Source organism: Macrotis lagotis, chromosome 6 (assembly GCF_037893015.1).
Source record: "Macrotis lagotis isolate mMagLag1 chromosome 6, bilby.v1.9.chrom.fasta, whole genome shotgun sequence".
Taxonomy (NCBI): domain Eukaryota; kingdom Metazoa; phylum Chordata; class Mammalia; order Peramelemorphia; family Peramelidae; genus Macrotis; species Macrotis lagotis.
The window spans coordinates 90224599-90237592 of NC_133663.1; the positions used below are offsets into that span (position 1 = coordinate 90224599).

The window sequence follows — 12994 nt, forward strand, 5'->3', positions numbered from 1 at the left end:
TAGTATCTAAAATTTTGTCCAACCTCCTCATTTCACAGATGAGGAAATATAGATCTAGAGTTAGTATCAGAAAAGGGATTAGAACCTAGGACTAGGATTAGTAAAGGGATTAGACTCCTAGTCAAGCACGCTTTCAGCTTTCTTCAGGAGCATTAGGGCCCCAACCTTTTCAGAAAAGTGACTCCTGGATTTATAATAATCATGTTTGCCCTTCATTTTCTGGTTTGTTTTTTTTTAGTTTTTTGCAAGGCAAATGGCTTGCCCAAGGCCACACAGCTAGGTAATTATTAAGTGTCTGAGACTGGATTTGAACCCAGGTACTCCTGACTCCAAGGCTGGTGCTTTATCCACTACACCATCTAGCCACCCCTTGCCCTTCATTTTCAAAGAAGATCACAACATTAGGGAGGTGAAGCCATGACAAGCACATGAATTGTATTTGAGTGAGGGGATGCTAAGTTAACCAGCTTCACTTTCTCCTTCAGAGCCATCTGGGTCCAGTGGCCAGATATGAATCAGGATGACTGGAGATGGTCCTGGATGGGAGGCTGTCAGGGTTAAGTGACCTCCCCAAGGTCACAGAGTTAGTAAGCGTTGGAGTGTCTGAGGTCAGATTCAAACTCCTGTTCTCTTGACTCTAAGGCCAGTGATCTATCTACTGTGCCACCTAAATGATTTATTATGATTTATTACAAGCAGCTAAGGAGGGGCAGGACCAGTTTTTAATACTTTCATGTACTTCTTGATCCTCAAGATCTCACCACTTACTCTTCTGGCTTCCTGGGAAGATTTAGACAGCCTGAAGATGATGGGGCAAAGGTTTCATGGAAAGAAAAGATCCCTAGGAAGGAAGTTAGAAGTGTTCTCAGAAAGTGTTGGCTTTTTAGCTGTGGCTAAACTTTCTAGAAGTTTAGGGTCAGATATCATGACATGCCATCCTTAGGGTACTTAACTACACTTCAATTCCAACATTTTCCCCAAATCCCAGCTTCATTTATTTCAAAAATCTCAAAAAGCAAAATTTTGACAGAAAGGAAAGGTCCCTGGTATCAGAAAGGCAGAGTTGACTTTAGAAAGGCATGGTTCTTTAGTAGAAGCCAAGGTGGTATCCTTTGTTTTAGATCAGAGTTTCTTGATCTTTGTGTCATGGATCCATTTAGTAGTATGGCATAATCTTTGAATCCCTTCTGAGGTTAAAAAAAAAAGATTTTTAAAAATTGAAGGACATACTAAATCTCAGCTATAGTTTGTTAAAAATAAAGATTTAATTTTTTTCTTATCTAAATGCATAGATCCCTTACAATCTATCCCTAGATCCTTGGCGAGGAGTCCAGAGGTTCTTAGTTAAGCAGAGGTATAAAGATATATAGGACTCTCTTCTCAAGGGGCTAGCAATTTGACAGAGGGAAGGACAAGTATATAAATAATTGTGATAAAAAGGAAAGTGTGATAAGTATAAAAGAAAAGTACAAACAATGTAATATGAGAAATTTTAGTAGGAAAAGATCATTTTTACCTGGGGGGGTGAGTATGGAGGTGATTATTGAAAATTTCATGGAGATGTGACATCTGAATTGGACCCTGAAGGAAGGGAAGAAGGGACCTTAGCAGACTGCAGAGCTGTTGTTTTTAACTTACGTCCTTTGTTTTCCTAGAGGACCAATGATATCATAGGGTGATGTCTTGATTTATACATGAATTGGATTTAAATGAGATAGAGTTGTGCAAAGTCATCAGTCTCACTCTCTCTTCCAGAGTTATCAAAGTCAAGACAAAAGTCATGGTGATGACTTGAAATGCATTGGATGACCTTGGTGTCTGCTAAGTCTACCCAAGCTCTAAGCATTCCACAGCTCCGGCTTCAGCCCCTTCATTGCCATTGGAACAAATTTTCTGATCAACCCATTCTGTTGGAGGGGGAAATCTTTGTACTTGGAGCAGCCATCCCACCATTTTGCCAGTGGTTTTGAGGTCTATCTTCTAATCAAAATAGTTTTATTGGGATGTGACTTCTGCACATACTACAGCTCCTTAGAACCTCAGGTGAGAATTGAGTGGCCAGTGGGCACTAAAGAAACATGAACAGTCCTGAAAAGTGCTCAGTAAGCCCTCAGACCAAAGGGGCTAAAGTTCACTGACCATTCTATTCACTTCTAGTTGAGTTAGTACTTAAATGAAGACTTCACTTTAAGTCTAGTGATCCTTTCCCTTCACCAGATTGCCTCTCTTGGCTTCATTCTCTGTACCATGTCAATACTTTTTGAATCTGAGTTCTATGACTCAACAAATTGGTTCTCCCTAATAACTTCTGGTTATTTATGGAACTGATAAGAATGCACACTATTTATATCTAAGTCACTGATAAATGCAACCTGGTATAGAGATACTTCTAATCTTTACACCTAGGAAGATCTCTTTTGTTCGATAGAGAATGATTGTTCAACATTGTTTGGGTACAATTGTTCTGCTGGTATTTTACTGACGGCACTATTAACCCATTTCTCTATCATCTTTCTCCTTTGAGATCCAAACACTTCAAAGCAAAAGAGAGAGCAGTGGACTTAGAGTCAAAGCACTGAAGTTAAAATCAGATCTCTGTCAGTTGATTTGAAGTTTCCCCATTTGCAAAGAAGGAAGTTTGCAGTAAAAAATTACTAAGGCCCTTTCTTTCTCTAAATTCTATGGGTAAAGAAAAGAATTGTCATTCAATTGCTTTGAGTTTCACAACCAGAATATTGACTTACCTATGAGAAAATGGAACTATTGAGATGAGACCAATAGAATGTATACTGTCCTTGTTCTCTCTTTAAAGAAGTTTGTGTTGATTGATTGAGTCACTACTGTGAAATCACAAGTGACATTACATTTTAACCACTATGTAAAGAAGGCTCTTTCATAATCACTGATCAGGACACTGGACCCTCATCTTTGCTCAAGTTGTTTTGACTTAGTTCAAATTCCTGTTGAGATGAAGTTTTATATCCTGGGATTCCTTTTAGCTATTGTCTGGCAGGAGCAGCATGTCATCGCATTTCAGAGGTAACTGAATAGATTTATGATGAGAAGTTTCCCTTTGTCTTTCCAGTTTGCCCTATATAGAACTAAGGAATTTGATGCTAAAAGCCTAGCCAGGTGTCTAACTATGCATATTAATTGAACCCAGAGCTGTAAGAAGGAAATTTTAATCCTAGGATAAATACCAAGCAAACTGACCTTGATTTAGGAGGACCAAAATCTGGGATGAAATACAAAGCTGCTAATATTCAGGAGGCCACTGAGGGGGTTGGGGCAACAGGCCAGGAATGGCTAATTAGTTACTTCATATTTTAACTTATTTTTCTTGCTAATTAAGAGCTAAATTTTACTGTTTTCATGATGCATAAAAGTTACAAATTTAAATTTAGCTCCTTGGAGCAAAACCCCAATCACCTACCTTACTTATGACTCTGATTACAATGGATGAAGTAGTAGGATTTAATCTAATTTGGTGCCCTTAGTTTCAGTGTCATCATTTGGTTTTTAGTTCCAAATTAGGAGAGAAGAGAGAAAGACCCTATGAAAATGTGGAGATTAAAAAGATATAGTATATAAAGAAAAAAATTGAAGCCTCCAAACTTATGCTGACATGAATGTTACCTTCTATCACATTTATGGAGATAGTTTGAAAATGGGATGGTAAAGTGCTGATAGGGGGAAAAGAGAAAGTGGGTAATTATAATAATAGTTCTCATTTGCATAATCCTTTCTAGTTTCTAAAGTACTTTCTTTACTACTGCATTGTGAAGGGGGGCTTACACATTTTATTAATTCTTTTTATAGCTCAAGAAATAGCCTCTAAGAGTTTGTGATTTTCTTAGATTCACACAGCAAGAAAATGTCAGAGCAAAGATTTGAACCTTAGTCTTCGGATTAGAAGTCCTGTGTTTCTCCCTCTTTGTAATATAGATTTGTATTGTGTAATGGGAAAAGCATTGTATTGGGACATAGGAGACAAAAGTTCCAGTCTTGGCTCTGCTACCTAGTAGTTAGCAGTTAATTCCAGGCAAATCACTTAACTTGTTTTTGTAAAATGTAAATGAGAGAATTTATCTGTTAAATGAGTTTTCCCTTAGATTATTTCCAATGTTCTTTCCTAGTCCTAAAAGTCTATGATTTGTAACATTTAGAACAGGTATTTATATACATCTAATTAACTGCTGCTTTATGAGATGGAGAGCCATTTTAAGGTTTTCACAAGTGCTATGATGAGATGTATAGACAATTCTGAGAGTTGTATTTTTACCTCTTTTAATTATTTGTGGCATTGGTACATTCATTTTTATGTATAAGAACTGTTGACCATAATTTTCCTAGGTTAAAAATAAAATAATAAAAAGTTAGTTTTATTCATGAAGTTTTATTCTCTAGGATCTGATGAAGCCTATAGGTGGATGGTATCATTAAAGATACCAACCATGATACAAAATTTTGGGAATATTTTATGCAGAAAAGACAAAGAGTCATAAAACTGAGTTAGGCAACCAATGAGATTTCATAGAGATGACATAGTTCTACATTGTGATCCTCTCTTAAGTTATAATATTTGCTCCAAATTTCTATCGATGAGAATTCCACTTAGGTTGGAGAGAAGAAATATTTATACTTTAGTTTTTAAAAAATTATTTATTTTGAATTTTATAATTTTCCCCTAATCTGGATTCCCTCTCCCCACCCCCCACAGAAGGCAGTCTGTTAGTCTTTACTTTGTTGAGGAAATGCTTATAAACAAGTAAAGGATTTTCTTTCCTCATCCAAGATGTCTCTTATCTTGGGATTTGTTGACCCAGGTAAAGGAATTTATTGGTATTATTATAAAGCTGATTAGGTAGTATTGACATTGACCAAGTCAATGTTCAGATGAAGGAGACAGGCCTTGACATAGCAAATTGACATTTTTATACACTGATACAACATTCAGACCTAAAATTCTTAATTGGAGACTGAGAAACCAATTTTCTAAACTAGAAATATAAAAAAAAAGACTTAAAATGTACCACATTTTCTTTTCTTTACCTTTTTTTTTTTTGGTAAGGCAATCAGGATTAAATGACTTGCCCAGGGTCACTTGCTAGTGTCAAGTGTCTGAGACTGAACTTAAATTCAGGTCCTCCTGACTCCAGGATCAGTGCTCCATCCACTGTATCAACTAACAGCACAAATAAGCCACATTTTCAAAATATTTTTCATTTGAAATTTCATTCCTAGCATTAGTAGTGCTAGTAATGGTAAGTTCCCACCCCAGTTTTGTTGAGTCTTTGGCTTAATTGGACACACTATCAAGTGTTTATTTGCAACTTCATGTTGTATACCTAATCTATTCCATTGATTAATCTCTCTATTTCTTTATTAATATTAAATAATTTTGATATTACCATTTTTTATAATTTCATATCTATATTGATAGACTTCCTTTCTGTTTTCCTTCCATTATTTATTTCCCTGAGATTCTTAACCTTTGTTCTCCAAATAAATTTCATTATTTTTTCTAGTTCTATAAAGTAATCCTTATTATAGTTTGATTGGGATAGCACTGAATAAATTGTAGTATTGTCACTTTTGTTATATTCACACAATCCACCAATTAACAATGAATATTTCTATAATTTATTTTTATTTTTATTTCCATAAGGAATGTTTGGTATATGTATTCAAATAGATCCTGAGTGTGTCTTCACAATAATTCATTATATAGTTAGCATTTTTTCTCATTTTCCCAGTCTTAATTCCAAATAAGGATTTTGATTTAAATCAAATTCTGTACATTTCTAGAGGGAAAATTAGAGCCTTGAATGGTCCTGGTCTATATAGCTAGCATGATGTCACTGTATTTTCTGGCTTTTGAGTACTGTGTCCTGTGATGGATGAAATCTGATTTAAATAATTGAGGAAACAAAGGTTGGAACTTCTGAGCACATTCATTTATTAAGCAATACATTCCATTTGCATAAAAAATCAGGAGCAGGTCTCCTCAGTGTGGCACTGGACCCTGATTACAGGGGAGACAGATTTTTTCTTTATGCATGAAAAGAAAACAATTAACAGGATATAAACTAGAATACAAGATTAGCTAATCTATTTTCTAATTGGAGAAAGAGAATAGGGGCTTTCCAAGTTAGGAGGTGAGAGCAAACAGGTACAAGTCTCTGATTTCAGAAAAAGAAGTGCTCCATTCCCTTCCCCATCATGCCTGTATTCAATTAAAGGAACATGGAAATAATAACAGATCGTCCTGTAGGGGGTCAGTTTTCAGATAAGACATAGGGGTTGCTTGAGTTGTATAATTGTATCGATCTTCAGATCTGACTGGGCTTCTGGTCAGCATGAACTATGTTTCTATGTAGGTATCTCTAAGCAACAGGTAGAAGTGGTCCAGTTTCTCAGTCAATCAAGGTTCAAACAATGCAATAAACTTTTCTCACAATTCCCATAGTTGAATAAAATTGTCTCACAACATAGAAATTGGACTAGATCTATAATGGAATAGAAAAGAAACAGTGCTAGATCCAAAACTGAGTCACAAGATACAGTGTGGTTCCCTCATTTCCACAGTTGAGTTAGTGAGCTAGAAATTTTCAGTTGACCCTATATAGTCTGATTTAGGACATGTTCTGAATGTTGCCCACCTAGTCTGAGCCTTGAAAGTCTTGATTTTGCTTTGGGTCTGTGCAAGCCAGCTACAGGAATGTACCCAGGTGGAGAATCAGTTGATGGCCACAACTAGATGCTGGCTAGCCAGAAGGCTCTGCAACTTCCAAGAAGCAAAGTTGTACCCCCATGTTTCTTTCTGCAACCTTTGCCTTGGTTAATTGACCTGAATCTCTGATCCTTTGGGGTCAGAGCTCCTTTTCTGAACCTCCTGATGGATGAAGCAGCTTCTCTACTATGTTTGGATCACTGAAGTAGGATTAGCTCTTTTAGCTAATAGTCCTAAACCGAAGGTTTGCAGAACTTCTCACATCTTTTGACAAGGAACTGAGGCAACATAACACTTTCAGTAAAAAGTAGTCTCTTTTAATCCTGATATATTCAAAGCTATTCTGGTCTTGCTCTCCATAGACATTGAGAAGTCCCCTACCCCCATCCCCATTCATAGAAGATGATAAAGAACAACACAGGGAAGACTTTAAGGGCCTTCTTCCATCTCAAGCTATAATATGGAATTCAAATAGAAATAGATTAGGCTATATATTGATTTAGAAAACCACAAATTAATCTGATCTATGTGGCATTATATTTTTATTTATTTTGCTAAACATTTCACAATTACATTTTAATCTGATTACCTCCTCACTTAACCTCTTATAGGTAGCAGGTCATGAGTTTCACAGCTCTGAGAAAGACAGTCTTTTTTTCCAGTCAACTTTCATGTACCATGGAACTTTTCTCCAATCAGATAAGCTCCCTGAATCAGCAATAGTTTCTTTTTTTTTTTTTTTTGTTTTTTTAGGTAATTATTAAGTGTCTGATGATGGATTTGAACCCAGGTACTCCTGACTCCTGGGCCTGTGCTTTATCCACTGCACCACCTAGCCGCCCCCAGCAATAGAGTTTCTAGTTAGTTTCTACCAGTTTTCTAGAAACTTCTCTAAGGAACTTTTTCATCTGCTTTTCTGTATCTTCTCAACACAGTTTCTGATCTTTCTGTTTATTTTTAAATTTTTTTTAAGAAACAAAGTTTTTGGATTTTGCTTGCTTTTTTGTTTTGTTTTTAGTTATCAACTACATTTTCCCTTCTAGTTCCCCCTTCCAGGAAAAAAAAGAGAAAGAAAAAAAAACTAAGCCAAACCAATGAATATACAAAGAAGCAGTTGGATTTCTTCTTTTATCTTTCTCTTTCAGGCCAAGTTTGGTCTGTACAATTCTTCAGTATTTATGTTTTATTATTTTGTGGTTGTTATTCTTTTCATTTAACTTGTCGTCATTATGGATACTGCATTCCTGACTCTTTTTACTTCACACAATGAATACAAATAAGCATGAAAAGACTTACATGAACAAATGCATTTCAAAAAAGTCTCCTAAGATTTCCTTTCTCATTCTGTCCCCTAATGTCTCAAATCAGGGATTCTTCATATATACAGTAATTTATATATGAAGGTTGAGAAATTCCAAATTCATATGTCTGTCATTTGGGAAACATAATCCATATACTATAATACCATAGTTTCAATCTTTTGATTCAAAGTTTCCCAACAATAAACTTTAAAGTTCTGAAAACAATCATATTAAAATTAGCTATTGGAAAACAATGTACTACCATCTCTATGATCAGTCAGTTTTTGCTTCTCTACCGCCTGCACTCAGGTTCTCTCAGTACTTTTATATGAGAGGCTCTTTTCTCTCTTGGATCCTCAGAACTATTTTTCTCCTTAAGTTGCTTTTCTCTATGTTTCATATAAAATGTCTTTTTGCTGCTATTTAAACTAACAAGTGTCCACTTATGACAGGGCCATTATTTCAGGGCCAAAAGGAATATGTTTTATCAAAATATATAAAGATATCCTGTCTTTGGCAATGAACTTTGATGAATTGTTGCATTGCATTGCCCTGCTGATTCTGTTACCTTTCTTCCAAGAGGAAACCCTGCCTGTAAATAAGATTACCAACTCTTCTTCCTTAAAGTGAAAATCAACTCTCTACTGAATTCTTGTGAATTCATCTTTTACTGAAATGGTACAATACTGAATAAAGAGAAAAAATAAACAAAGAAATTCTAACAACTCTTATTTCATTAAGAACAACAGGATTCAATGAGTTACTTTGAAGGGTAAGACTATAAAACCTACTGGAAAGGGCTAATAGCCTGGCTTCTTCCTAAAGTATTTTTTAAAAATTTTTTTGGTCTCTCCTGCTGTGATCATTTTCCTAATAACTTTTAGGGGCTGATGTAGTCTCTTAGTGGCTGATTTGTTGTTGCATTTTGATAAACCTTTCAGTGAGATGCCCTGGAACAAGAACAGAAAAAAAGTTTTAAAGACTTCTATACCATATGCCAAGAAGAATTCAGCCAAAGAACTCATATGTTCAAATAGTCATTTGCTTTTAAAACTCCAAATGCTGCAATGAGTAGAGATAAAATGCTAATGAGAACCTTGTAAACAAAGTCATTAATTGTGCTGGGAAATGGTTGCCCAAGTGCTGGCTGGCAGCAGAGGCCGCTCATAATGTTAAACAGAAAGGAGAAAGGTGGGGGAGGGGAGGAGAGCCTGTGAGGGAGACAAGGGGAGGAAAAGAAAGAAGCAGGGGGTACTGAGAGGGAGACAGTGGGAGAGGGAAGTAGAGAAAGGGATGGAGAGAAAAATAAAAGGAAAGAGAGAAGAAATGTGTAATGTTCATAAGAGTCAGAGCTGGAAAGGATCTTAGAGATAATCTTTCTACTTTATAGATGAGGAAATTGAGACCCAGAAAGGTTAAATGTCTTATCCAAGGTCACACAGCGTAAGATGAAAATTTGGAAATAAAGTCCCCTAGACCAGATCATATTGTCTTTTTTGGCAGAACAAATTCTGGACATGCTAAATTTTTATTTCACCACTGAAAATGAGACCATATAAAGACCAGCTTATTCTCTTCACTTAGTTCCTACAGTACTAAGTTCTTCTTTTCAAAAATTTATTTTTAAATTCTGAATTTAAATAACATTTCTATATGCCCAGTAGAATATAAGAAAATTCTTTTTTAACCCAGAAATATTTATTTTATGTCACTTTTTTTTAAGTTTTTGCAAGGCAAATGGGGTTAAGTGGCTTGCCCAAGGCCACACAGCTAGGTAATTATTAAGTGTCTGAGACCCGATTGAGACCCGATTTGAACCCAGATACTCCTGACTCCAGGGCCGGTGCTTTATCCACTGCACCACCTAGCCGCCCCCTTATATCACTTATTTTTAAGTGCATATTATAAAATTCTAAACATTACTTTCAAAACTGTCTTGTTTGTCTTTGTTTCCTTCTTAACCTTCTTAACTTTTTTCTCTTCTGTTCTGTGCATTTTAAAAAATGTTACATTAGTCATTTTTTTTGCATCACTCTTCTTAACTTTCCTCTCTCCCATTTCCCATCCCAGTTTAAAACCAAGAGAAAGAAAATCAACAAAATCTTGTCATAAATAAGCATAGTCAAGCAAAACAAATTCACACAGTGGTCATGTTTAGGTGTATGTATCTCTTTCTTCATGTTGTGTCCATCACCTCTTTCTGTCAAGGGGTGGGTAATTTACTTTATTATAGATGCTCTGGAGGTCTGACTGGTTATTGAATCCGTCAGAGTTCTTAGTTCTTTCAAAGTTGTTTTTCTTTATGTCACTCTCCTTATATCAATTGTTCACCAATTGTACTTACTTCTCTCTGTCAGTTCATTCTATCCAGGATTCTTTGAAATCATCTATTCACTTATTATAGAACAAAATATTCCATTATATTTATATACCACAATTTGTATAACAATTTTCCTATTATCTAAGAGGAAATTTAAGGCATTCTTTCAGATTCTAATTAGTTTCTTCTCTCTCTTCTTTTAATTTCCCTCTTATGATCAGGAAATTTGTTTACATCCAATCACTCCTCAGTATTACACTTCCTCTTAACATTCAACCTATAGCCTATAGACTGATTTATCAATAAACCATATTTACATATGTGTTTTCAACTCTCTGTTCATTTCAGATAATAGTGAGGTTCATCTGCGTCAACTCTTCTCATTCTTCCTTTATGTTTGTATATTCTTTTGTAATGTACTCTAATTTTGAGAAATGGGAAATCTGACTCCACTCTTCTTCCTCTTTCACAATAGTGTATTCCTTTTACCCTCCTTAAAAACCCTCATTCCAGAACAAATACACTCTAGGACTACTTGTTCTGTTCTTTTCTTTTTTTTTTTAATTGAATTCTCTCAATACCCTTTGAACACTTATAATATCCCTATACCATGCTAGCCCCCTTCTCTCATTTATGTGGTCCTCTCCAAACCTCCATTTTCAAGGTGGTCCCAGACAGGTCATTTTCTATTTCTTTCTACATTATGCTTCTTACTCTAAGGACTTTGGCATCATGATGGAACTACCCTCTCACTCTGGAACTTCCCTCAGGTCTTGGGAATCTTCTTATCTTGTGATAGGGCCTCCATTTTGAGGACAGACTCAGTCTGGCCTTGTTTTACTTTAGTCCTGTCTGTGCTTTCCGAAGAGCATAAGCATAAATATTATCAAAACTGCCAGATCATATTACTTCTATGAATATCAATTTCCCAATTTGTAAAACAACACAATTGGACTAAATTAACTCTAATTATTCCTTTCAGTTCTGACTCCTAAAGTCATTATTCAGAGGGACTCAGAGGGTCCCTCTCCATTGGAAATCTCTTGATTTTTACAATGAAAACATTAAGGAAGCCCTTTTGATTATTTCTGCATAAAAGACCAGAAAGAAAGAAGAGTATAATGTTTTCTTTTCTGTCTTGCTGGTCAGTCAATAAACATTTATGAAGTACCTAGTATGTGCCATGTTAAGTAGAGAGCTATTTGTTTGCATAGATTCTTTTTCTCATCTGTCCCTTTTTACCCCTTATCCTCTTTTCCCTCTGTCATTAATGAACCATTCATAAATGTCTTTGTACATAACACTGTGTCAAGTGTTTGTTGTTGTTGTTTAGTCATGTCCAACTCATTATATCCCTGTGGACCATCCTGTCCATGGAGTTTTTTTGGCAAAGATACTGGAGTAATTTGCTATTTTCTTATCCAGTAGGATAAGGCAAAAAGAGGTTAAATGACTTGCCGGAGATCACATACATAGTAAGTGTTTGAGACAGAATTAGGGGTTAGGTCTTTCTAACTCCAGGCCCAGCACTCTATCCTCTCAACCACTCAGCAGCCTGTTAAGTGCTTAGAAAGATGCAAAGGTAGGTAGGTGGGTAGCTAGATGCCAGATTGTGGAAAACTTTTTTTTTTAGGGTTTTTTTTTTGGTTTTTTGGTTTTTTGCAAGGCAATGGGGTTAAGTGGCTTGCCCAAGGCCACACAGCCAGGTAGTTATTAAGTGTCTGAGGGCAGATTTGAACTCAGGTACTCCTGACTCCAGGGCCGGTGCTCTATCCACTACGCCACCTAGCCGCCCCTAGATTGTGGAAAACTTTAAAGAAAAGGCAGGAAAGAATTGGAAATTGAGGTGTTGTCTATCAATTGGGGAATGGTTGAACAACTTATGGTATATGAATATTATGGAACACTATTGTTCTATAAGAAATCATGCCTGGTCAGACTTTAGAGAAGCATGGAAAGAATTACATGAACTAATGCTGAATGAAGGGAGCAGAACCAAGAGAACATTGTATACAGTAACAACAACATTGTGAGATGATCAAATATGATTGATGCAGCTCCTCTCAGCAGTGCAAAGATCAAGGACCACTCTGAGAGAAGTGCTATGGACAATGCCACACACACCACAGAATCTGAATGTACACTATGTTCACTTATGTTTTTCCTTCCTATCTGTTTAACACAAATATACATGAACAACTTTTACCAGACTGCTTGCTACTGTGGGGAGGAAGGAGAGAATGGAGTGTGGTAGAAAAATATTTAACTGATAAATTTTCAAATGGATGAATATTGGAAAACCATTATAGTATATAATTGGAAAAATAAAATAAAATTTCAATTAAAAAAAGGCAGGATGTTAAAGTATAGAAGGAAGGATATTCTAGGTGTCTGTAATAACTCTAACAAAGGGGAAAAATCAAGGAATATGTTTGGAGAACCCTAAACAATCCTGATTAGAAGGCACACAGAGGCACACAGAGAGTACTGACGAAAGAGAAATTATTGTTTGAGTTTGAGGGAGGAAAGAGAAGAAGAAATCAAAGATAGCAAACATTTTGAGTCTACATAGCTGGGAGACCTGAAGGAGAATGGAAGAAAGTGGTTATCTTAGGAAGGATAATGAGTTAAACTTTGGAT

General features: G+C 35.9%; 1 protein-coding gene across 2 annotated transcripts in view; it reads left to right on the plus strand.

Moving 5' to 3' along the window:
• The first annotated feature begins 2902 nt into the window (after positions 1 to 2902).
• The window catches only part of CPB2 (carboxypeptidase B2), a 61884-nt gene continuing 51792 nt past the window's right edge, over positions 2903 to 12994 (plus strand). For both annotated transcript variants that reach the window (XM_074191681.1, XM_074191683.1), the window contains exon 1: positions 2903 to 3039. In XM_074191681.1, coding sequence (XP_074047782.1) covers positions 2969 to 3039 — 71 coding nt within the window. In that variant the 5' untranslated portion in view covers positions 2903 to 2968. The remainder of the gene's footprint in view (positions 3040 to 12994) is intronic.